A 24,963-nucleotide genomic window follows, 5' to 3' on the forward strand; every position below is an offset into this window, starting at 1 on the left:
CTTACCTTGGAAGGTGTCTGTCCCCAGCAGTGAACCCGCTCCAATCTGAGCATCTCTAAACTACTACTGCCAACCAAGCAGCTTTCAAGGAATTATGTCTTCCACTGGACTGTTAGACTTAAAAAATCATGACCTAAAATCATGTTAGACAACAGAAAAGCTAACTGCCTTCCTAAAGGTAAAAATTCCACAGCAAAATGTTCATTCATCAAATCTCCCAGTAGAGATACCTTGTTTGTTACCTAACTAAAATAGAAACCTGCAAAGGTTCAGTTACTTTCTTGACCGTAAGAAGTACTAGGACTACTAAAGTTTTCCTGATAAGATGGCTTAAAAAGAAACCATTTAGCTATCTTTCTATTTCTGAGTAATTGCAGATTGCACCCAAGATCAAAATTAGGGTTTTTGCCACTCTTGCAGCTCTTAAGAAAAATAAGGATATCCCACATTTATGTGCAAAGAACAACAGTCCATTTCCTATCCTAATTCCTGCAGCAGTATTTGTTAATGACTAACAGTATACAAGCATATACATTGACTTCCAGTCAGAAACCACTGAGTACCTGGACTCAACTATCTTTTTTGGGTGAGGAGTGCAGAAGGACTCCACTTCTAAACTTATCTGTTCATCATTTCTCATATTATTACTCTAGCCATATTCATCTTGTTCTAAGCCATGTGGAAGCAGTCTAACAGCCAGAATATCTTATTAAAGTTCAAAATAGTAGCCACTTTAGTACATATTGTGCGTAATATTCAAGTCTGTGCTGGAATCTGCTGTATTTTGGACTTCCCTTAGTCTCAACTGCAGCCAACTGGTCCTTGACGTGGTAGCAGTACCTGCACAAGAGGTGGACCCAATCCACTACTACACTATGCAAAGATCTTGCAGTAGAAAGGCAGTCAAAAGCAATTTTGAACTATTTTCAGCTAAATGAGTTTATCTTGATAGCACCAAGAATTTCACAAGAACATCTGCTCCACAAATGAGAAAACCTACAAATAAAAATAGAAACAAAAGTGTTCTTTCAATCAAATTTGCAGAGCTGGCCACAAGCCAAGCATTTGCATAATAGGATATCAAACACCGGGACAGAAATATAAAGTTTTAAAAAGTTTTAACAGAATCACATTGTTAATTGTTAATTAAGATCCTGGATGACTACTCAGAGTATGAAGGAGTATTGGCAGGGATTCAGATGACTAAGCACAGCAATAATGAAAACAGAAAGTGTTGTTATGCCTGTTGCTATATAAACAACCATGGAGGAATCAGTGAAATAATGCCTGCTGCTATATAAACAGTTGTGTGCGTTTATACCTTTTGGGGGCAATTACCAGATTTTAGATTATTGAATTCTTCATGTGTTGCTTGCCTTTGTTTTATTGAATCTGGCTAGTTGTTCTAGCTCTGAACACCTACATGGGTTTACTGAAAAACCCTTAAGCTACAAGATTAGTGAAACATGTTGTGGTATCCATAGCTCTTTAAATAATGTACCTCCAAAACTAAGCATTAAAAATCACTTTAATTTTTCATACATAAAAAGACTGTCAGTAAGCATCAATTACAGTTTGGAAGCAAACATAACCAAAGGGTTTTTTAAATTTTTGGTAAGCTTCTTGGAGGGGTAGGAGATAAAAAAAGAAAAATAATTACTGTGACTATAACAAGTCTTAAAGTCCTCAATCTTGCTTTCAGTAGGAGCAAATTGACAGACCTCATCCAAGCAAGCGGAAGTGCTCAAATTCAATAGCTGTTTCAATGGAAATTATGACTTATCTTCATATGTCAATGCCTGCCTCCCTCTTCCAGAGTCCCACCTGAAAAGCAGATGTTTACTTTGCAACTCTTCCGAGTATTAAACCAACAAGAAAACAAGTTACATCCACATCCTTGAAGACCCATGTCCTCCATAAATTCATTGAGCACACGCTTTCAAGTTCCTCGAGCTGACCCAGCATGCCTAAATCCTTCACTAAAACCGTCTTAAAGGACACCCACCACAATTTTGATTTAGCAATAACAAATAAAGCACACAAACAGCAATCAATGCAGCAACAGGAGAAAACAACTGCATTTTATGCTGCACCTTCAAAGGGTTCTTAAAATCACAGTTATTTTTAAAGCATGCTTAGTCTGAACTAACCTGATTTGTCCCACATTTACAAGGGAGAAGCTGATATAAATAAGATAATTTCCTGTTATCGCAAAAAGCCTAGAATGGTTTGGATTGGAAAGAACCTTAAACATTATCTCATTTCAATGCCCTGCCACAACCAAGACACCTTCCACTACACCAAGTTGCTCCAAGATCTGTCCTACTTGGCCTTGGACACTTCCAGGCATGGGGCAGCCACAGCTTCTCTGTGCAACCTGTGCCAGGGCCTCACCACCGTCATAGCCAAGAATTTCTGCCCCATATCCCATTTAACCCTGCCCTCTGGCAGTGGGAAGCCATTCCCCCTTGTCCTGTCATTCCCATCTGTCTCCCACTCTCTTGGAGCCCCATTATGCACTGGAAGGGTCTTTAAGGTTCCCCTGGAGCCTTTTCTCCTCCAGGCTGAAGACCCCTAACTCTCCCAGGATGTCTCCAGAGCAGAGGGGCCCAGCTCTCAGAGCATCTCCATGGCCTCCACTGGACTCGCTCCAACAGGTTCACATCCTTCTGATGTTGAAGGCTCCTCGCTCTCTCACTCTGATCTGTATCAGTAACTAACATTGGAGATGCTGCACAGTCCCTGGACCAAGACAATCACTCGTACAGTTAAAAAACACTGACCTCTACATTAACGCAAAATGTCCTCACAGAGCTATCTGACTCAGTTCTTACAAACTGCATCAAACTGAGATGGAAATTTTTTCTCACCACTGGTTCTTCCTGACCCAAGAACAGCCTGTCTCCTTTCTCTGCTCTCAGCCTGGAGAATTTTAATTCACTTCCATCTGAAAGGCAGGGGAAATTCATGCATGAAATCTATGTAGAGGAGTGATTCAGCAGTGATCAGGGAAACTATATTCTCATCTGATAACAGACCTAATTCCCTTTTACCTTCTTTGACTTGTCCTAGAATTATATTAAGCTGCTTCTTCCTCTCACATTCACCAAAACAAAAAGTCTGATCTTTATTCAAAGACAGCAGCAGCCATAATTCTAAATGCCCAGAAGCTCATACTACTCTGCCAAACATTCATGAAGCAGTTTTCTTCTGATTTTTAAAACTGTGGCAATAATTAATAGTGGATTTTGGTTTTGCAGCAATAGCGTTTATTGGAGATAGAACTCAAGAAAATAAGGAAATAGGAGTACATGTTTAAGTGCACATAGAACACACTGTGGAACTAAACATTTACGTGAGCCAAATGCTGTGTTTCCCCAAGAACTCTCTCACTGATATTTATGAAACCCTCCTTAAGAGTAAACACAACACCCCTCCAGAGAGGTCTCAAACATTAACCTTCATAGTTCCAGCCTGGTGTCCCAGTAAGGATATAGGAAACCATTGTCAAAGACAGGCTGGGAGAAACAGCCACTCGTGAACTAAAGCCTTCCTGTAAAACGTAGTGGTTACTGGGCTTGTTATAAAAACCAACATATATAGGCCCCTGTGCCCATAAATGTGCACCTCATATGCTATGACTGTTTCATGAAAGAACATTAAAAAAGGCAATTTAGAAGACTGAGCAGTTACTAGCCTCCAAAAAGCTTCCCCCGTTCCCCAGTGATGCACTCAAATAACTAAAACCACATTTACTGCAGTCTTGCTGCATTTGTAGCTTGATCAGATGAAACTATACAGCATAACCCTTCCAGGTTAAGGTCAGAACTTCTTAAAAAGGTTCAGTATCACAAATTGATGTTTATTGGATTATAAGACATGGGCACACGTATTTCATCTGTCCTCATTCATCCTGAGCTTTTGTGTTAAAAATCATTATAGCAGGCACAGAATAAAAGGTCAGACATGCAAAAGTCAAAAGGAGAAAGGTAAGTAACATTCTGTGTCTCCATCTTAATTGTGATATTTTCTGTATGTGTTTAGCTCCCCAACTGTAATTCTGCATACCTGAACTATGCCTTTTACCTATATAAACCAAGTATCAACCTATGAATACCAGAAGGGCAATATTTTCAGGGAATACACAGGTATGTACAGAGAACTCTCCCACCTTATCCTAGATGGAAATCAGAGAGGGTTAGGGTTATACTGCTACACACTCTTCCTTCGTTTATTCGTTACTTTCATATTTTAGTAAATCCATTCCAAACCCAGGCAATTTTCCCATTTGACATCAGCTCTACCTTGTGCCTTAAGATATTGCAGGAAAGGAACCTGCAGAATTATTTCAGTAGGCAAACAATGAGCTCCATTAGGTGTTGCAAATGAAAAATCTTTCAGCTATTTAAGAAAAATCGTTCATGTTGTGTTGGGAAAGCCCTAGTTTTAAAATGGGTTAAATTGAGCTTCTGGCTGTTCATTCATCCAGATTTGTGAATCCTGCTCCTTCAGGTGAAAAGATTCTTGCTTCATGAAAGCTTTACTCAAAAATCAAGTGATTCAGCCCATGCCACAGAGCTTAAATGGAAGAAGAATTTGGGGATTCTCTGCTCCCAGCTACATCTTGCACTTAAGCTGAACTGCTTTCCACGTATCTGTTACATTACTTTCAGTGGGCAAAGCAGACTGACCTCTAAAAAAAAAAATATTGTGAATCAAATGGGAAAACCTCTCATTTGAGGAGTACAGAATCAACAGTTTAACCTGTGAAAGGCTTGCCTCCAATCAGGGTAACACCGGCATTCAGTGAACTCCACTTGGCACTAAGACACACCAACATGGGAAATGGTTTCTTGTAAGATGGATGATATTGCAAACTTAAGAGTTGAGCTCAGGGAGCATTAAACCAAGGACAGTTCAGCACTGGTCTTCCTGAAAACATCAATTTATACATGCTAAATTGAAGCAGAGCTTGTTGTTTTTTTTTTTTCTAATGCACAATATTAACTTAACAAATATTCACATGAATTACACATAAGGCCAGCAAAGAGAGATGCAATAACCCTTCAGTATTTCCAGTTTCTTCAAAAACAAAACACTTTAGAACTCTGGATTTCCAAACATTCTGGACTTATCAGAAAGTGAATGAGCCAATACATATTAGACACTTTTATTCCATTTGTTGGAGAGCAACTTACTCTAAACTTCAATCACAGTCTATAAAAACCCTGAAAGGCTTGGATGATTAAGTAGCTGACATACCAAAAGCTTTCAAAACAGGTTTTGTGCCCTGATGTGTCACATCTTTTGCACAGAAATATGAGACAAATGCAGACCCAAGGAGGACAAAACATACATATTAAACCACTCAACAGAAGAACGAAGAATGTGAGGGGAGAAATGAAAATAACAGAAGCTCAGGAAAAAAAAAAACTAAACCCCACAATCACAGCTTGACACTTGCTTGCAAATAACAGATGAGAAGAACTTTTATGCATTAAAGCAAGTAAAGTTTCAAGGAATGAGATGCATTTTACCATGATTTCTTTTACCCATTAAGAAATTTTCTGCCACATGGCAGAAAGAAAGAAGGCTCTGAAAGAAGAGCCAGGCTCACAAAGCAGGTCCTGGAATTCCACAGATGTTAATACTTTAAATTTGAATGACCAGCTTTGCCTCCAGTGCACACACCCTACTCATTAAGAAAAAATTAAACACTACAGCTTATTACTACACTGATACATTGTGACAGGGCTTGACAACAGACTTCCCACTTTACTACATCTTTCAATTTTATAACATAGCACTTATATCCACTACAAAGCAGCTTAAGTTGTCAGACATGTGTTCATGTCAGATTAACTGTATCAGGAATCCGTTTGCCTTTTGATTACTCAATTTTGGTTCTATTTTAAAAACACTCTTTTTTTTAAAGCAACTTTGCAGTCAGAAGAGCTAATTCACAGAAATTATGACTGCTACACAGTACAAAAGTGATCTAATACACAGAACATGCTTGCAAGGGTGGTGCCCCAAAATTATTTTGGAGGACTGACTCTAAGCACAGCTGGTGATGCCACCTCTCCTATTCATAGAATCCCAGGACAGTTTGGGTTGGAAAGGACTTTTAAGCTCATCCAGTCCTAACCCCTCTGCGACTGGCCAAGACACCTTCCAATAGAGCTGTCCTGCTCCAAGACACATCCTGCCTGGCCTTGAACACTTCCAGGCATGGGGCAGCCACAGCTTCTCTGCACAACATGTGCCAGGGCCTCACCACCCTCACAGCCAAGAATTTCTTCTCAATATCCCATTTAACCCTGCTCTCTGGCAGTGGGAAGCCATTATCCCTTGTCCTGTCCCTCCAGGCTCCTCTCCAAAGACCCTCTCCAGTTGTTTTGAAGCCCCCTTTAGGCACTAGAAGAGGCTCTGAGGTTTTCCTAAAGCCTTCTCTTCTCCAGGCTGAAAAACCCAAGCTCTCCCAGTATATGAGAAGTGTTCCATCCCTCCAGTTACCCAACCACATTGGTCATCTCACCACAATTGCAGAACCCTCCAGCACCACTTAGGCTTAGGCTGTAGGTGCGGGGATCTGTGAAGTTTGAAGAGCCAAGATCTGCTCCTTCACAGAGCAAGTCAATATCAAACTTTGCCTGCAGACAAAGACAGGAAGGCTTTCAGCTGAATGAAAGTGGGACTTTAGTTACAGCTAATCTAGTCTCATTTCAACCTTTTTTATCTTTGCATGGGAGATAGGAAAGGAAAAAAAAAAGAAAGCCTTTCCAATAAGTTTGCAAAAAACATATGCAAATATTCCAATTCTAAATGATCTGGCTAAGTATTAGCTCATTGCTACCCTAGGAAACTTTCAGGAATGAAACCTCTCCTAAGAGCTTTTGGCTCTACACAGCTGGAGAAGGTACTTTGTACTTTTTCAGGTGCAGTCCCTTCCTCTAACATTAAAGTGAAAGCTTGGCATTTCACAAGACAAGGACTAGACTCTGGCTTCACCCTGTGCTCTTTCAAGAACACTTTTCCCTATGTAGCTAAATTGGCCTCAGATTCAGATGAAGAATTCTTTCTGAACTGTATGTTTTATGATCTTAGTTTAGGGGCCTCATAAAAGATGTCGTGTGCAAGTCACAGTATCCCATACTCAAAGGGTCATAACCACTGCATCTACACCACTACCCACAGAACTCTTAAAGACACTTCTGCTCCATAGTGTTTATTTCCAAAGCAAATTTCTGGGCCTAACATTTCTGCTGTTCAACTTCCCATAGAAAAGATAGTTTCTATAATAGAGCTGATTTTCTCTCATGTTTTATAGTCTAATAAAGCCAGAAACTGAACCTCTTGCCTCATTTCATGTTTAACAGCTGCATTTCAACTCAGTCTCTTACATATGGATATGGCACTAGTACATAAGCATTCAACTTTCATTCCATGCAGCTGTTAGAAAGGTGGCACTCTAAGTGCCTCTAAAATATATCAAGTATTTTGCTTTTATTCTGCTTTGCTTCTGTGAATGTTACTTACTTCATTAAATGGACAAGGCAATTGCCACAATATAACATTCCCAGGAAAGCAGCACTGACTGCTCAGCTTCTTGAGAAGATTACACAAAGCACGTAAATGCCACTGGTCTCCATGTGGACACAGTGGCCATGGACACACAAGAGGAGGGTTAGACACCAGTTATTTCCCTGGATCTGCATACTATTGACGAGAAAAAGAACCCTGGGGGAGCTGACAAGTGATTTTTGTTTTCTTCATGTCAAATAGCAAAGTTCATGTGTTGCTAACAACTGTCAGATGAAAGCTGAACTACTCTTTGGCCAGGGCTGAGCAAATCATGCCAGTGTGAATAGGAGTATCAGTGTAACACCACTCAATAGCAGTCTGACAAAACAAATCAGGATCAGAAAAGAAGCCTTCCCTGTGAAACAATCCCAAGCATGGCATTCAGCCTGAACAGAAGAAAAAATAACCTTAACTCCTGCAGTGTAACAAATTCCACAGATTTCACTATATCTGGAACTGATGCCTAGAAGGTGATGCTCTGCCTGCCACCATATGGAGAGCCCCTGCTAAGAAACACCAGCAATGAACTTTTTACAGAGGCAGGCAGGGATAGGAAAAGGGGAACAGATTTAAACTAAAATAGGGCAGATTTAGATTAGATACCAGAAAGAAATTCTTTACTCAGAAGGTAGTGAGGCCCTGGCACAGCTTGCCCACAGAAGGTGTGGCTGCCCCATCCCTGAAAGTGTTCCAGGCCAGACTGAACAGGGCTTGGAGCAACCTGGTCTAGTGCAAGGTGTTCCTGCCCATGAGCAAGATGGTCTTCAAGGTCCCTTTCAACCCAAACTGCTGTATGATTCTATGGACTGGGGTAAGACTAAACACATTGACTCCTTGGGTTGGCTCTAGGAAAACAAAGAGTTGTAAAATGGTCCAAATTATTTGACACTTGGTTTTGCAAGTCTACTTTTCAAGAACCAGTAATTTAGACATGGACAGACCACCACCATTCCTGAGGTCACATCCGATAAATAGTGACCAAGGTCACAGCAAAAGAATAAAAGTGGTCTCAGAATGATCATACAGCTGCCCTGTGGCTGTGATAAGACTCAGAATAAGAAATACAGAAGACCAAGAGACAAATTAATTTGATGCCCTTCAGTGGTTGACTGAAATAGCAAATCATTTGATACTCAGCGTGTAAATAACTTGACTCCCCCATGCAAGAAAATTGCTGCAGTAAATTCCCTTCTTACTGGTACCAAAACAAACCAGTTCTACAACTCTATTGAAATTATCTCCTCTACAAACAATCGTGAAACTGGACAAGGAATAATGCCTGTCAAGTATCATGCAATAGACAATCTCTTGAATACCTAAAGAAATTGGAACTTTGACGAACAAGAGGGACATGCTCTCTTCAACACCTACACATTATATATGCATGTGTTAGACATGACCAATACAGGACAGAAATAATGTAATATAGAATGACAGATTTGTTTGGGTTGGTAGAGACCTTCAAGCTCATGTCATTCCAAATCCTTGCCATGGGCAGGGACATCTTCCACCAGACCAGGCTGCTCCAAGCCCCATCCAACCTGGCCTTGAACACCTCCAGGAGATGGGGCAGCCACAGCTTCTCTGAGGAACCTGTGCCAGGGCCTCACAACCCTCATCTTTTTGGATATACAATTTTGGGCCAGTTATTCTCCCACAGTGACACTGTGTGTGCTCACTACGGACTCACTCACCTCAAGGAGGATGGTCACTAAGTAAAGATCATCTCTTCATATGTAATGAAGAATATGCACTGAAGTCAAACCAAACCAATTAAGGTTCTGAGAATGCAGGAAAGAGACAGCAAGCAACCAGTAAAATGGCAATAAAGATGCTTTCTTTCTACAGGCCTGAGACTCAAAACTCAATACCCCATATTTCAAATAAAAAAAAGTTAAATAACCAAGATGGAAAAACCTGGAGCACCAAGATCACTGCTCAAGCACTTGTGAGATCTCAGCTCCACCAGGTCTGTGTCTGTGCCCCAGCAGAACTGGGTCCCACCCACACTGTATGTTCAGAACAATGAGAACTCTGAGACATGCTCTTTTGACTATGTACTGTGTTCACTTATCACCCACAAAACACCTTGCCATCCTTCAGGTATTTCCTAATATTCATCCACCATGACAAGAGGTTTCCATGGTGTAATCTCAATTTCTCTGCTGTGAATACCAGGGTGAGAGTTCACTTCGTTCTCCTACTAAAGCCTCAGCTTCCTCAGGTATTCCACACACATCCCTAACTTAGGAGCTGCAGAGCTTATGGGACCAGTACTTGCTGAATACTCTCCCACTGCCTAACGCTTTGGAGAACTGCACAATTCACTCACATTTTTAGCAACTGCATTGTACTTCACCTTTGACAATGACAGTGAATTTTTTGGTAGGTATTATGATACATAAGTCACTAATTTTCCCTCTGAAAAAAAAAACCACATTTCCATGCTCATGAGATTCAAATAGCTGAAGACTTAAATGGAAATTTATGGCCTTAGTTAATGTTATCCAACTCAAAAAGCTCCTCTGTGAACTTCATGAAGGATTCAATTTTACAAACAGAAAATATGGGTACTGAAACAATTTGTGCTTACATACAGATGGAAGTTATTATGAACTCTCGGAATTAACACACATTGTTTCGACTTCGGAATGTAACAGCAAAGCAAGTTTCTCCAAAAAATGCTCTACTAAGCCAGCACTGAGCTGCTTCTAATTCCAGCTGAATTCTCCTGAGTGCAAGATGTGCTTTCCATTGTTATTATCCTGCTGTTTTACAAAACAGTACCACTTTATCTCTAGAAGACTTTTTATGTCAGTAATTTTACTTAATATCAACCCCATCTAACTTCTTCCACACTCACATTTCTCCTTGCCGCCAGAATTTCAGGTAATTGTGAAAGGGGAAAAAAAGCTATATAAAAACCTGTGAAACCAGGGAAGCTTATACAAGTAATTTTAAAGTATTTCTTTAAGTTGATAGAGTTTTTCTGGGCTCTTTGTTTCTCACCCACAGTGATCAAAACTTGCATGAATTATTCAAGTGAGGTCAGAGAGATCCAAGCTCTTCTTTTCAATGCTCCAGTAAAGTCACCAATATTCTTCCTAGGCACCTCCAACCTTTCCACAGCACACAAAGGGAATTGAGAAACTGATTCACATTTATTCATTACAAAGAGGACTGGTTCTCTGAATTAAGGCAAACACCTTTGGGTGATGGTCTGGAGCTAAGAGAGAGGCAGCTGCTCATTCTCCATCCAAACTTAATTTTTCACACATTCACAAGAACTAAGCATATCTGGAGGCTTCTCTGAAAGCAGCCATAAGACCTGCTAAAAGCTACTTAAATTCAACAGTTTCAGCATCTCAAGGAACACACAGAGGATTCAGACAATCTTAGGGTTTAGGCCAAGTCAGCCCCAGAATACAGAAGTTTTGTGATGCATTCCTGCACATTATCTACCTGCTCTACTTTCACAATGGAATTTTCCTTTGGCAGAACTATAAAAAGCAGTAATATTTGACCAAGGACATCAAAACAAAGGTGACTACAACAGTTTATGGGGACATCAGTAACACTTTCCTGATTAAATAAGCAGTAAAAGCCCTCCCAGAAATTGCAATTTATTTTTATTATGGTTTTATATCCAACAGCATACAAACATAAAAATATATTATGTTTATATATCCAACAGCATACAAGCTCAAGAATTAACATGTGAACCACTGGTGCTGTACAAACCACTTCAAAGTTTGGCCACTGACTAGCTTGCACCAGCACCAATGAACACATGTAAACTTGGAAACCCTTTTTATACCAATACATACTTAAAGCTTTCATTTACTTTTATGAGTTTAAACACATGGCAGTGATTTCAGAAACCAACTGCAAGGAATTGGAAGGCAACATGTGTGAGTGACTGTGTGTTCAACTACCCAGAGTCCTTCAGAAACAGGAAAAGAAAATCAGAATGAGAGGTTTCAGTAGGTCCAACAGTGGTAACAACTCAGAGGCGACAAGTCAAAGAGATAAAGAGGAAAACAAGTGGTGACAGTTCCTATAAAATAAATACTACAGGCACAAGTGCGAAGTAACCCAAACTACATGAACAGAAAAGACAACCACCATGGGCTCAATGAAGAGCTCATTTTGATGAAAAAAACCAGAGCTTCTTGCTTGCATCACATAACTGAATGGCAAATTCCAGAATAAGATAAAAACCAGGAAGGGCTGAAAGGCAAAGCAAGCAGCATCACGATTCACAAGTTACAGAATGAACAAGCATAAGCAGGATGAACTAGGGAACAGAGATTCAGAAAAGCATTGATTTGATTGGATAGTAATGAAGAGAGAGAGAGCTATCAAAGCATTTGAAGGAAAGACTACTCCCTTTTTCTCATTATTCTGCCCTCTGGAGGTCAAGTGTGAACAGCTGGCTGTCATTACTAATACCACCAACAAAGAGGCACAGTCTAAGTTACTTTAACAGCCTGGCTAAGAGAATTTCTGAGATTAGCAGGACTTGATTAACTTTGTTTTAAGGTATCTTAGCCTTTAAGTAATTTCAGAGGTTATCATTCAAAATACATTAAGCATGGGCAAGTAAGGAAAGTGGTAAATACAATCCAAGCTTAAAAAACACCGAAAGACTCAGAAGCTTTACTTCAGTTTGGGGTAAGGAATAGCAAAAAAGTGATAGGAAATGAAACTGGAAAAACGAACTAGACTAGTAGAAACTAAAGCATAAAAAGGTCAGATATTTCAAGAATAAAACTGTAAGACCAATGTAATTTCAAACAAGCTAGAAATAGAAATGTCATTTCTGTTTGGATTTAAATCTCTTGGCATTTTCTGGTATAATATGCTCACAGGCATGCTGGGGAAATGGGATATTGATGAAGTATGAGTGAATACAGACAGAGTACTCTTTGGGTGTAATAAAGAACGGTTCATGGCTACAGCTGAAGTGCTGGCGAAGTGGAGCTCCACCTGGGTGAACAGAACACCAGTTCTATCTAATATTTTAATTAGGTAGTCTGGATAGGGCATAGACTCAGGTGTAGCCAGCATAAAGCCGAGACTGAATTCTCAGCCTCTGGTGTTACGCCACCAAAGCAGAAACATGACTAAGAACAAAAGAGTTCATTTTTAAGGACACATTCAAGGTACAGAATGTAAAATGTGAACTAAACAAGTCACCTGCACGAATTCAGAATGGATTAGTTTGTTCCTGTGCAGAAGATACCTGGGGCTGTTGCTTGCACAGAATCGGAAAATTCACTCTGCTAGGCTTTTAAGAATACAAACCTATTAGAACACAATGAACTGGAAATAAAAGGACAAGACCTGTGAAGCATTTCTCCCATCCTACTCAGCTTTTTGAGAGCAACAGTTGCTCACTGTATCCAGCTCTGGGCACTGCATTTCAAGAAAAATGTGGATTCTGATGGAGAATCTGAGACAAGAAGAGTGTTGAAAAGTGGTTTTTCAACACATAAAAGTTTGCAAAGAGGAAGAGACTTAAATGGATCAGATTATTATAATATATAAACATAGCCAAGACAGGTTTGGCTAGACGACAGAAATTAGATGTCTTTAGTGGCCAAGACTAAAGCACAGTTCCAGTCAAGCACTGGAAATAAGCAGCACTTACATCACAGACTTTTCTTCACAGAACATGACCAGGCATAGCATAAGAGCAGCTGACTCTGCCCTAGGACTATGTACCAGTTGAAACAGTCTCCCCAGGCCTCTTTCAGACCAGCTTTCTGAACATTCTCTGAATTCCATACCAAATGTGTTAGCTGCAGGTATTACTGCCATGTCAAATACAAGTTTGCAAAGTCTCTTGCATTTGCCAGAATAAGGGATGTTTTTTAAAATACATTAAAAATAATGAAGGTTGATTAGAGGACTTTGTTTTATTAAATATGAAGTGAAACATTTGCAAGATTTCATGTTTGCTACTTGTGTTTTCTTATAAGAGTAGAATACTAATTGAAGTAATAATGCAGTAACATTAAAGACACAGGAGCAAGAATTACACTAATGCATCTTCAAGTACGACAGAATAAAAAAGCAGAAAACATTTAAAATTTTCAAAACAGTCTGTATAGACTCATAGAATGAATTATTTGGAAAGGAAAAGATTCATTATTATCTGGCAAGTCCTTCTCTAAGCACCACAGCAGAAAATCTCAAGCACAAAGCTGTAAGGTAAATAAAAATTATGTTTTCAAAGACATTTTTCTTACTTCACATGTTTTCACCACAGAGAGCAGCATCGTAAGACAGCACACACACACTCACATCATATCGACACCAAGCAGAGAACAGATATAAAAAACAATAAAATACATTATAAAAAAAATAGAATAAAATAAAATAGTAATAATAATAATAAAATCTCAAGTGTACCAACCTGTGCTATATTTTTGTTGAGAAGATAAACTCCATATTCAAACTGAAGCTTCTCTCCTCCTTTTGGATATAAAGGAAATCTGTTGAGGAAAAAAAAGGAGGGAGAAAAAGCATTTAAGGTGAAATTATTCAAATGCTTATGCAAACTTCAAAAAGCCCTAGATTTCTTTTCTGAGAAGGTAAAGGTTTAAAAAGTTTCCCCTGCTGATTTTTCCCAGGAACCCCTCCATAGGATGTACTTAGGAACCCTCTGCAACTCCAGACAATCAGCATTTGAAAACTGATGTCAAAATTCAGCTATGAAATTCCACTTTTTAAATTATTTCAGGTTTTTTAAAGACATTTAACTATTCTCCCAGTGCTGCAACATCCCTCTCACTAAGCAAAATGTAATTTCAGAAGCACACAGCACAATTTCAGATCCCACATTATCCTTCTGCATTCAGCCGGTCACATTTGGTTAGCTCATTTCCAAACAGAAATAATATTTTTTAAAAGGTGTTCTCTTTTGATCATTATTCTGCAGTTGACAAAGTACAAAGCCTTTTGCACAGAGAAGATATCTGCAGGCTCACTTTCCAGAAAAGCACTCAGAACAGAAGCGATTCCTTTCAACAAAATTCACACATGCACCAAAGGCTTAAGTCCCATACAGCATGACAGGTCACTATGGCCCTTGCAAATATTTTATTACTAATCTTAATTTTTCCTACTTAATAAATATGGCTTACCATTTTAAATACCCAGATGTAGCAAACAGCTTATAAGCACATAGCAGAGCACTGCTGCGTGAGATAAGAGAACTAAAATATTAGTCCTTTAAGTATTGAAACTCTTTGACAGTTTCTGCATTAAAGAATATAATTTCATAGGTCTGCTTAAGTGAAGCAATTCTCAAACAGCTTTAATAGCTGTACACTCTACTTCTGAGGATTGTCTTTTGACTCCTCCTCAGCAGCAGAGGTTGTGACATCATCATGGTCAATTCAGCAATCCTCATACAAACTATAGTTTATTTTTATGGGAACTACAGCATGAATCAAATTTTTCACCTTTTCATGAACCACATCCTGCTGCTCCTAATCAAGATGTTGAATGCATTACCCACATAAGCCCCACACTCCAGCAGAAACCAAAGTCTCTCTCAAATATAAGATCACCAATACAGGAGATCAGTATCTACTAGAAACAACACTCATTCAGGAGAGGTGATTAGGCAAAATGGATTTTATCATCCACCAGATCCACAGTAGAGTACATTTGCAACTTTGAAGAATTATATAGTGCCATTAAAGCTAAAGGTTAACAGGTCACAATCACAGCAGATCAAATATTGAGACGTCAGCTTCAGGTTTTATGCTACTTTCAAACTTGCTAGGTCACTTCAAGTTGAGGAACATAAAAATCCCTGTGAATAGTATATATCTAGCTCACCTTGCTTAATAGATCTATAAATCCAACTAGTTCCCCATGCAAGAAAATGAAACCTTCCAAAATGAACACATGCTACAAAAATTCCACAACACATTATTCTATGTGTAAAATACAAAGAAAGAGGAATTCATTTCAGTATCTCCAATTACACTACTCAAACAGAGCAGGGATTAGATTTGAAGAATACCTTTACAATTAACCCAAGTTTTACAATAGAAGTACCATTAGAAACATGTTTCACTAGAAGGTAGCATTTCATGAAGGCACTGGTAATGGGAACCATGTATCCTATTATTAGACACAGACCTCTTCAATCCACACAGCATAGAAAGGGGGTAAAAACTGGTTTATGGTGCTCACTGCCATCTCCCACACAGATTCTTTTAAAAGACAAAACTAGGCTTTTTTGCTTATCACATTGATCCTGCTTCTTTGCCAATATTCACATTCCTATCCTCTAACTTCCACTAACTAATCTTGAAAGGCTTTAAAACACATACATCCTTAGGTCAGCTTTCACAACATAATCACTTACATGAAAGTCTAGAAAACTGTCAGTGGATGTCTCTGCATATATACATTTATGAGTTGAGAGAAAATATTACTAAGTTTTATGCCTCTCTCTCTTTGTGTGTTTTCTTGCTTGCCCATTAAACCTGGTCACAAGCAATAAACTCAAGGGAGAGGAACCCTAACATTTTGTATAGTGCTTCAGTGAGTATAACTGAACCCAACTTGAACTGCTGCCTCCCTACGCAAAATTCTTTTAGCCTGTTTCATAGAAAAGCATTAACTGTAAGATTAATCTCTCCCTTTAGCATGCTGCAAAAAGCTGAGTCTGCTGTGTAAGGATTTAGTTATACTAAATACTTTTTAAAAACACTATTTTAGTATTTTTTTAATCATAAAATGTGTAATAAAATGCAAAATGGCATCTGCCTACCTATTTCCCTCCAAAGTGCACCTTTCTTCTTTCCAGTCTTGCTGATATATTTGGGGGGAGGGGGGAATTACTAAGCTCCTTTAAAGCACAACACAGATACTTACTTTGAAATTAAAAATTTGAAGGAGTATATGTTTAGTGGAAAGAAGAAAATACACAAGCTACAGGTACCCTTTCTATAATCACCAGAAAAGACCACCTGAGAGAAGTTATCAAGTGTAGGAAACTTGTTCTGAGTACAGAACAGAGCTCAGAAGTTGAGCTCTGGTCCTCCTCAGAGTGGTACTTACACACTCTAGGGAACCATACACCTGCCATGTGAACAGGCAGGAATTATGAACAAAACAGCTTCTGTTCAGTGATTGTCAACATGTGCCTTTGTAAAAATATGTTGTATGTAAATATCAACTATGGAATATGACATTTCAATGGCATGTAGACTTCTTAAAATACAGTGCTAACACACTTGAAGTTTACAGTAGATGATCTTTTTCTGTATATAAAGAGCCAGACAATACAGCAATAGTAGTTTTAATAGTAACTTGTAAAGAAGATATTGGTTTAGAAAACATTAACCCGATGCAAGAAAAAACCCACCACGTTTAGTAACTTGTAACAGGTTTACATCATTTGGAGCTGTTTCTGCATCTTGTGTTTCCACTGCTTTCAAAACATGTCAGCAATTATAAGAGCCTGTACTGGGGAAAAGCACAAGGACTAGGAGTGATTAAGGGAATCATCAGCCAGCACTCGTGTGTAAAGGTGGCTTTAGGATACATGAGAATTATGCCAAAGATGCTAAAATTAAACAAGCCCCACTCCGAATTCAGAAGGTGGAAAACTCTGGATAAGAGTGATCCAAACTGCACACCAGACTGATTTGAACCAGATGGTCAGTATCTGCCTTGATGGTCTAAGATAACATAAAGAGGCTTCTTGATCTTAAAAGCTTACATTTGTTTTGGGAGTTATGTGTTTTGCTTATTCAATCCTAAAGGATTGTGACAAACACTATGTTTTTACTCATTTTTTTGAGTCATGTTATGTTTTATAGGGCTCACTGACATACAAGTCAGATGACCAGTGTTATCCAGCTGCATCACACTGCATTATCCATAATAAACCACAAAACACAGTCAGGACATTTTTAGGCACTTAGCTCACATCCCCTTCCATGGCATGTCACTATGGACAAGACTTGTGTTTTTCCATGGTGATGCCACAATGACTGAACAGTTTCCCCCCAGTGGATCAACACTATTACGTTCAAGACCCAAGCATTCCCAGCCCTACAAGAAGAGGTTTTGATTATCATTTCTCATGGGTGACAAAAAAAATAAATTAAATAAACCCCAAAATCACAGAAGCAGTTACAAGACATTCTTAATCATCTCTGAACAACTTCATTTTAGCAGAGCTTGGAATAGAGATGACAATTTATCTGCCTTTAACCTTACTTCTCTCATCCTCACCCACTTGACGCCTCTCCCATCTCTCTTGCTTGGAGGGTTCCCAAGAACAAGCCCCTCCTCTCTACCTGTAATCCTAATTTCAGCAAGTCAACATCAACAACTTTATTTCAATCCATTCCCTACTAATTCCTGCCATACTTCCTAAGCAGATGTCAGCTACAGGATAAAGAATTCCTCAGCTTGAAACTCATCCAAGAAAAATTGGCATGGAAATCAGAAGAAGCACAGGAACAACAATCTCTCCTTTTCTGTCAAAGGCACCTAATACTCAAATATTTAAACTGATAGAGGATCTGCTGGTATGCAATGAGTAAGGAAACTAGTGTTAGCAGGTCAAGGTTTAACAGAGTTTTGAAAAAGAAACTGCAAGGCAGAGGTTACGTGCTTGGTTCACAGTTACTCTGATGGGGAAAAGTAACATCAAGTCAGACTTTTAAATAAAAAACAGGGCTGGAAGTCTACCTATAGTCCACACTGAAACTACAGAATCAGCACACTACCATCAACAATGGAATTGAGTTTTGAGTTCAAGGACCTTGCAACACTTCACAAAAACAAAGTTTTTTAATAGTTAGTTTGAATGTTTGCATAAAAAACACCATTCTGGTGTGTATCAAGCTCAAAGGTACCCAACTACACCATCAACAGGACTTTCAGGGAACTGTTACTTTGAAGTTAGTCTTTAGTCTAATTAGACTTTATTCTAACATGGTATTTAATCAAGTAGAACACTCTGTGGACATAAGAAACACACATAACTCTTAAGAAACTTAAAAGCAGAGTATAATCTCATTACAGTAAATCACAGCAAGGTGACAAAGACTAGACAGGATACTAAATCATCCACTCTGGTTTAAAACTCTTTCTGTTAAAAAAGACAAACCCAATATATGTGCTTCCAGTCAATATGGAAAACCAACAGTGGCTGGTTGTCAGCATTTCCACTCCAGTTGACTCATTCAGATGCACTGAACAGAAGTCTCAGTATCAAACCAAGGCAAATTCAGATTTTCAGTTCAAGAAGCATTCCTGAATATGTCTAAACACATTTGTGGGCTGGTGGCAGTACAGGAGGAGCAGACAGGATTTTCAGTTTGCCAGTCGTGCCTGCCTAGGGGCCTGAAGGCATTTCTGCTGGAAGTCGACTGCAATTCCATGGCATCCCTGCAGGAATCTGACCCAGAGGCTGCAGCCCACCCTGTGAAACCACAAGCCATCGCTCCATGCTGCTGTTCATCCAGATACAAGATCATCTTGTAATCATAAAGCTACAGGCACAAGGAAGCCTAATGCATTACCTCTAAGGCGAGTTTAAACCACCTGTTACCTCAAATTACACCTGTTACACCACCTGTTACACTCAAATGTGGTAACAGATTCCTCTAAATAAACTCCATCCTTCCTTGGGGTAGGAAGATTGTTTAAGTCACATTCCAGTGTTAATTTAAGCCTTTTCCATTATGCAAAATGTAATGAATGAGACTGTGTTCAAGTGCTGCTGAAGTAAGACCAAGAATTTTCAGGGGCAGATAGTAAAGAAAAGCCTCCTGCAAGGATTTTTCATTTTCATATTTACACTTTGAGATGTGATGCCTGCAGTTCATATCCACAATCCGTTCTGGTGGGTTTTTTCCTTATAAGGAGTATTACTGATTTCTTAAGAGAAACTGCAACCCATCTCTCACTGACTTTTGAATGGACTAAACCCCTGGTTTTGGTAAGACAGCACAGACAACAATTTGCTAATACAGTGTCTTCAACCAAAACTGTTCACTAAAACTGATGTATTTAAAAACAAGAAAACTGACTATAGAAAAAGAAATCTTTTAAAGTTGCCCACATATTGATTCCGGAAAAACAGAGGCCTGTTTCAAAGCTAAAACTATCATTAGACAACTTGTGGTATTTTAAGCATTAGATCACTTTTACAACTCAAATTGTGCTAAATATTCTACTCTAACCACTAAAAATTCTTCACTGTCCTAACTTTTCCAGCTGACCCTCAAAAAGTATTTATCAACCATCAAGATCTCATTTAATTTCATATCTTAGCTCATATTCAGCTGTATTACACAGTCACTTTGGTGCCTGATGAACACGCCAATAAATCACTACAGGATTCTTATTTCAAGCAGATGGTAAATGTTAGGAAAAGTTGAAAGAATCCTCATTCCATATTTTTATTTCAGACCTCAAGTGTCTCTTAAAATTCAAGTCCAAATACATTTTCTGTTGTTTTCTGTGATTTATCAACACTGTATCCAGAAATATCACATATGTACCAATATAGTGGTGGCCCACTTTTATTGTCTACAATCACTTGCCTTTGATACAAACCATTTTTAAAGCTTATGAAATTGCTTCATTTTTAACTGCTTTCACCTACTTCTACTTTGGTAATATACAGTATGTTTTACATCTTTTACTCTCTCTTCTGTTCAGACCTCTGCCATATCCCAAATTATATTAAAGTCTAAAAGTTTAATCTCTACTTCAGAAAGCTCTTAAGGGAGGAAGTCAGCAAAATAGTGGGTTTCACACATCACCTCTAACTGTCTTCCACAGGCTGCAGTGTGGCACAATTTAAATATCATATTACGTCTCATTTGGCAAATCTAAGTAAAATTCCAAATCTAGTTTGGAATAATGTTAGACAGCCTTAACTTTCCAAGTGATTGAGAACTTCAAGGACCAGTAATTTTGCAGCTTTACAAGCTAAATTGGGACACTTATGCTTTAAGAACACATAATTATCATTAAATGGTTTGTGTTGGAAGGGTCCTTAAAACCCCTCTAGTTCCCACCCCCTGCCATGGGCAGGAACACCTTCCACTAGACCAGGTTGCTCCAAGCCCTATCCAACCTGTCCCTGCACATTTCCAGGGATGGGGCAGCCACAGCTCCTTTGGGCAACCTGTGCCAGGGCCTCACTACCCTCACACCAAGAATTTCTTCCCAATACCCCATCTAACCCTACCCTCTGGCAGTGGGAAGCCATTCTCCCTTTTCCTGTCACTCCAGGCCCTTGTCCAAAATCCCTGTGTAACTCTCTTGGAGCCCCTTTATGCACTGGAAGGGGTTTTAAGGTTTCCTTGGAGCCTTCTGTTCTTGAGGCTGCTTCCAGAGCAGAGGGGCTCCAGCCCTTGGAGCATCTCTGTGGCCTCCTCTGGATTCACTCTAGCACTCCACATTCTTCTGATGTTGGACCCCAGAGCTACAGGCAACTCTGCAGGTGGGGTCGCACCAGAGCAGGACAGAGCAGCAGAATTCTCCCCTCCACCGCTGCCCAGGCTGTGGGATCAACCCAGCACATGGGGGCTTTCTGGGTGCCAGCACACATGGCCAGGCTGTGTCCAGCTTCTCATCCACCCACTTTGCCAAGTCATTCTCTTCATGGCTGCTCTCAATCCATTCTCTGAACTTGTGCTTGGTTTTGCCACAAGCCCGGTGCAGCACCTTGCACTTGGCCTGGTTGAACTTCACAAGGCTGGCACAGGCCCACCTCTTCAGCCTGTCCAGGTCCCTCTGCATGCCATCCCTTCCCTCTAGCACCATACAGCTTGTTATCATTAGCAAACTCCATCTCACTGTCCGCATCACTAACTAAGACTTTAAACAGTGCTTGTCACAATTCCAGATCGTGAGAACACCAATCATCATTGCTGCTCATTTGGACATCAAGACATTACCCAGTAACTGAAGCTTGTAATCTTAGTCCAAAGATCAAATGAAGCTGACACCACTGCATTTTCACATCACCATATTTACACTATCTTTGATACTTCCTGACCCACTGCATCAAATTTGTCAGAGAACAAACTCAGCCTGGCTTTTTCTTTTCATTTTCACTTCTAATTTTCAAGGACAGTAAGCACAATGATTGCATGGAGGTGGCTGCAGAGCAGACTTGGCAAAATATAGCTGAAACCCAGTTATTCACTATTATGCCGATAAAGAACTGATGTCATTTCTGTGACTGTAAGTCACTGGTGTCATAGCAGAGTCATCTGTGGATCTAGTGGAACAACTGTGCCTCACACGACACTACTAAAAATGGGTCAGTTAAAAAAAAAAATTGGTTTTAAGCTAAAGCCCATGGATAGGACACTCTGTACAAGGACAGAACTAAATAGCCCAATCCAGATAAGAAAATGGCCTGGAACAGTCATAAGTTCTTGCTTGGTATGTCTGAAGTATGAGGAGTGTAAAGAAAAGGTTTAAATATTTACTGAAGTTTGAGTTATTTCAGCCACACCCCCCTTTGGGAGTCTGCAAGGGGGGTAAGAACTTGTGTTTCCCCTCCAACCTAACCACATCCTGTTTGCTTATTCTAATGGAATGTCATATCCAGAAGAGGAAGCTTGTGTTATTTAAAAGTCCTGGGGCTTCTCTGAACCAGAAAAAAATCAAACCCTAAAAGCCTTTTAAGTGAGAAGGACTACCACTGTCCAGACAGCTCACGCAAAATCACAATTACCCAGGACACTTCAAATCAAGTATCAGGACAATGAGGCTGCCCAAGAACCACAGGCACCAAAATACCCAGGATTTCCAACATCTTAGCACTCCACTTGATGATCAAGGCACAAGAATCTTCAGATGCACAGCTTTAAAACCTGTTTCCTTCTCAGATAAGCTGCACCACAGGTCTATCACCTTCAGAGCAGAGACTGCAGAGATCTTCCACAGAAGACCATAATTAAATGAAAAGGCAGAAAAAAGGATTACAAGCATGCATTTTGCTTGTTACAGGTTAAGACATAAATACAAGTTACAAATCACAAGCGAATTCAGACTGGATTACTATATGGTTTTGAGTTCCTACTTAAGAGAAAAAGCTACATTTGTAAAACAAACTTGATGACAAAAATACATACTGCCATGAGCACATCTCCATTCAAGCTTTGTACAATACATAGATAATTAGTTTACTGGGAAAAGAAAGCATCAGCAGTTTAACATTATGAAATGTTTTTTCAAAATGCCTTTCTGAACAGTTAAGATGATGATAATTGAAAGCAGAAACATCTTTCTGTGATAAGTGCAACTTCTGTGACCTTGCTCCTGGGGAATGCGCCATAGCTTCAGTATGTACAGATTGTAGAGAGAAAATAAAAGCAAAAACCCAGATTACGAAAGTTAGGCAGCTCCTGACAAGACAGTCACTAATTTATACAAGAGGGTATCATTCTATTGCTTCAGCAAATAACTTTTTCAGACACCTCAAAACCACAGCAAAGAATCCATGGAGCCAGTGACACTATTGCTTTTTGTAAATTGGGCATTTTTGTGAAATATTTCAGCTTGGATTCAAGGCTTGCACCATACAAGCCATGATGGATGTCACAATGCATGGACATCTATAAGGACAGATGAGACAACCTTGCTGTTAGAACCATAAATCTCACTGCCACTGAAGGATCATTTTTAACTAGAAGTCAGTTTATACAGGTCAAGTCCCTGCTTGTTTTAAAAAAATGAAGTAATGTTTGGAAAAAACAAAAAAATCTCAACAGGAGTGTAGTGCCCCAATGGAAGTAAGTTAAGGGTAGTATGTCTTCACAGAAACATTTCTCAGCTGGATATGTCTGGGGTCAGTGGTCTCATCTACTGCAGTAAACAAAATCTGCTTTCTCTGACTGGCTAAGGAGCATGTAAAAACTTCTAGTTCCCAGAAACGGTTTTAACAGTACCTAAATTTATTAAACAATACCTGATCTAATTCTTAATCTACACACAGCAGTATCTGCTGACCCAATGAAGGCAAAAGCATTATTTTGCTAATCAAGAACCAAAGAAGCCAGGATTCTAGCTACATATCCTCAAGAACTGAAGATTGTAGAAGTTCAAGGTAAGTTCATGGCAAAAAGCATTCTTTGAGCAACACAGCTGAACCCTTAACACACACTCAATCTACCCCAAAGAATCAAATTCTCTTTGACAGCTATTAGATTTCTCCAGTAACAATCTCCCTCGATCTAAGTTTGCCAAGATTTCTTCCCAAAGGTGCAATTTCATTATCTCAACTGAAGTACCAAATATGATTAAAGACTTCTCAATTGAGTTGGAAAATCTTAATGTCAGTGAAAAGTTATTCTTCACGTGCTCGTGTTCTGATTTTTCAGACTGCTTTGTTTGCAAGTGGCTTACCTGTTACCAGGCACAGAGCAATAACCACTTTAGTGGTGTTGTACTAAGTCTGTTACAGCTGAAATGCTGATTTTCCCATTCTTCCAAACTGGAATAAGGCCACAATAAGGATGATCACTTACAGACTACTCTCATTCAACAAGTGTATTGCAAATGCCCCAGAATTATTCATAGGTCAGTTCAGCAACACTTACCTCCACTTATCTGCAAGTCCAGCTTGCCACACTTAAAAGAAATAAAAGAGCATACATCGAGAGAGATAACTTGGAAGCAGTTTTGGAGCAGAACTGGCAAGGAATCCCATATGTCTTCTTTATTCAGAAGCCTTAAATTTTTTACATCAGAACTTCCACTGTCAGTAACTCACTTTTCATTATTTAGCGCTGTGTGAACCACACACAACATAACCAATTTTCCAGAGCAGTGCAAATGAGTAGGTCTAGAACACACCACCAGTGCACCAACATAATAGCTTGAGTATGTGCAGATTCAAAATATGTCCTATGTGACTTACTTAATTAGAACTTCTCCACTTCCCTGAAATTTGGTTACCTAAACTAATGAAGAGCATCCCAAACTGGAGTAATGCAGTCTGCTGGGGTTTAGGTTCAAGGTTCAGTCAATAAACTGGAGATACATCAACATTCCCCACATGCAAAGTTGCTGCAGACCTTACCATATATATATATACACACATATATATCATATACCTTAAAGACAACTTTAGCTGTATTAGGATAAACTCACTCAATGCTTTGCATCCTTAAGGAATCCAGAACCACTCTGAAGACCCAAGAAGGGCACCTGTAGTTCATGCTTGATATGCCCTTCAACTGCAACAAGTCTGCACCATCCCAGTGGAAGGTGACCTGGTTTTTTTTATACCTTTGCCCTTCCCGCAAGGGCTGCAGCAATGAAATCAAACTGGTCTTTAAAGTATCAGCACCTAGAGAAATCAAA

The 24,963-nt window shown here is 39.4% G+C and overlaps 1 protein-coding gene across 4 annotated transcripts in view; it reads right to left on the reverse strand.

Moving 5' to 3' along the window:
- The window catches only part of UVRAG (UV radiation resistance associated), a 94,728-nt gene that overhangs the window by 19,504 nt on the left and 50,261 nt on the right, over nucleotides 1–24,963 (reverse strand). For 3 of the 4 annotated variants that reach the window (XM_085074428.1, XM_085074410.1, XM_085074436.1), the window contains 2 exons: nucleotides 14,006–14,084; nucleotides 10,448–10,477 (listed from right to left, as the gene is read on the reverse strand). In XM_085074428.1, coding sequence (XP_084930554.1) covers nucleotides 10,448–10,477; nucleotides 14,006–14,084 — 109 coding nt within the window. The remainder of the gene's footprint in view (nucleotides 1–10,447; nucleotides 10,478–14,005; nucleotides 14,085–24,963) is intronic. The other variant, XM_085074418.1, reaches the window with a different exon arrangement.

Source organism: Lichenostomus cassidix, chromosome 1 (genome assembly GCF_008360975.1).
Source record: "Lichenostomus cassidix isolate B80296 chromosome 1, HeHo_3.0, whole genome shotgun sequence".
NCBI lineage: Eukaryota > Metazoa > Chordata > Aves > Passeriformes > Meliphagidae > Lichenostomus > Lichenostomus cassidix.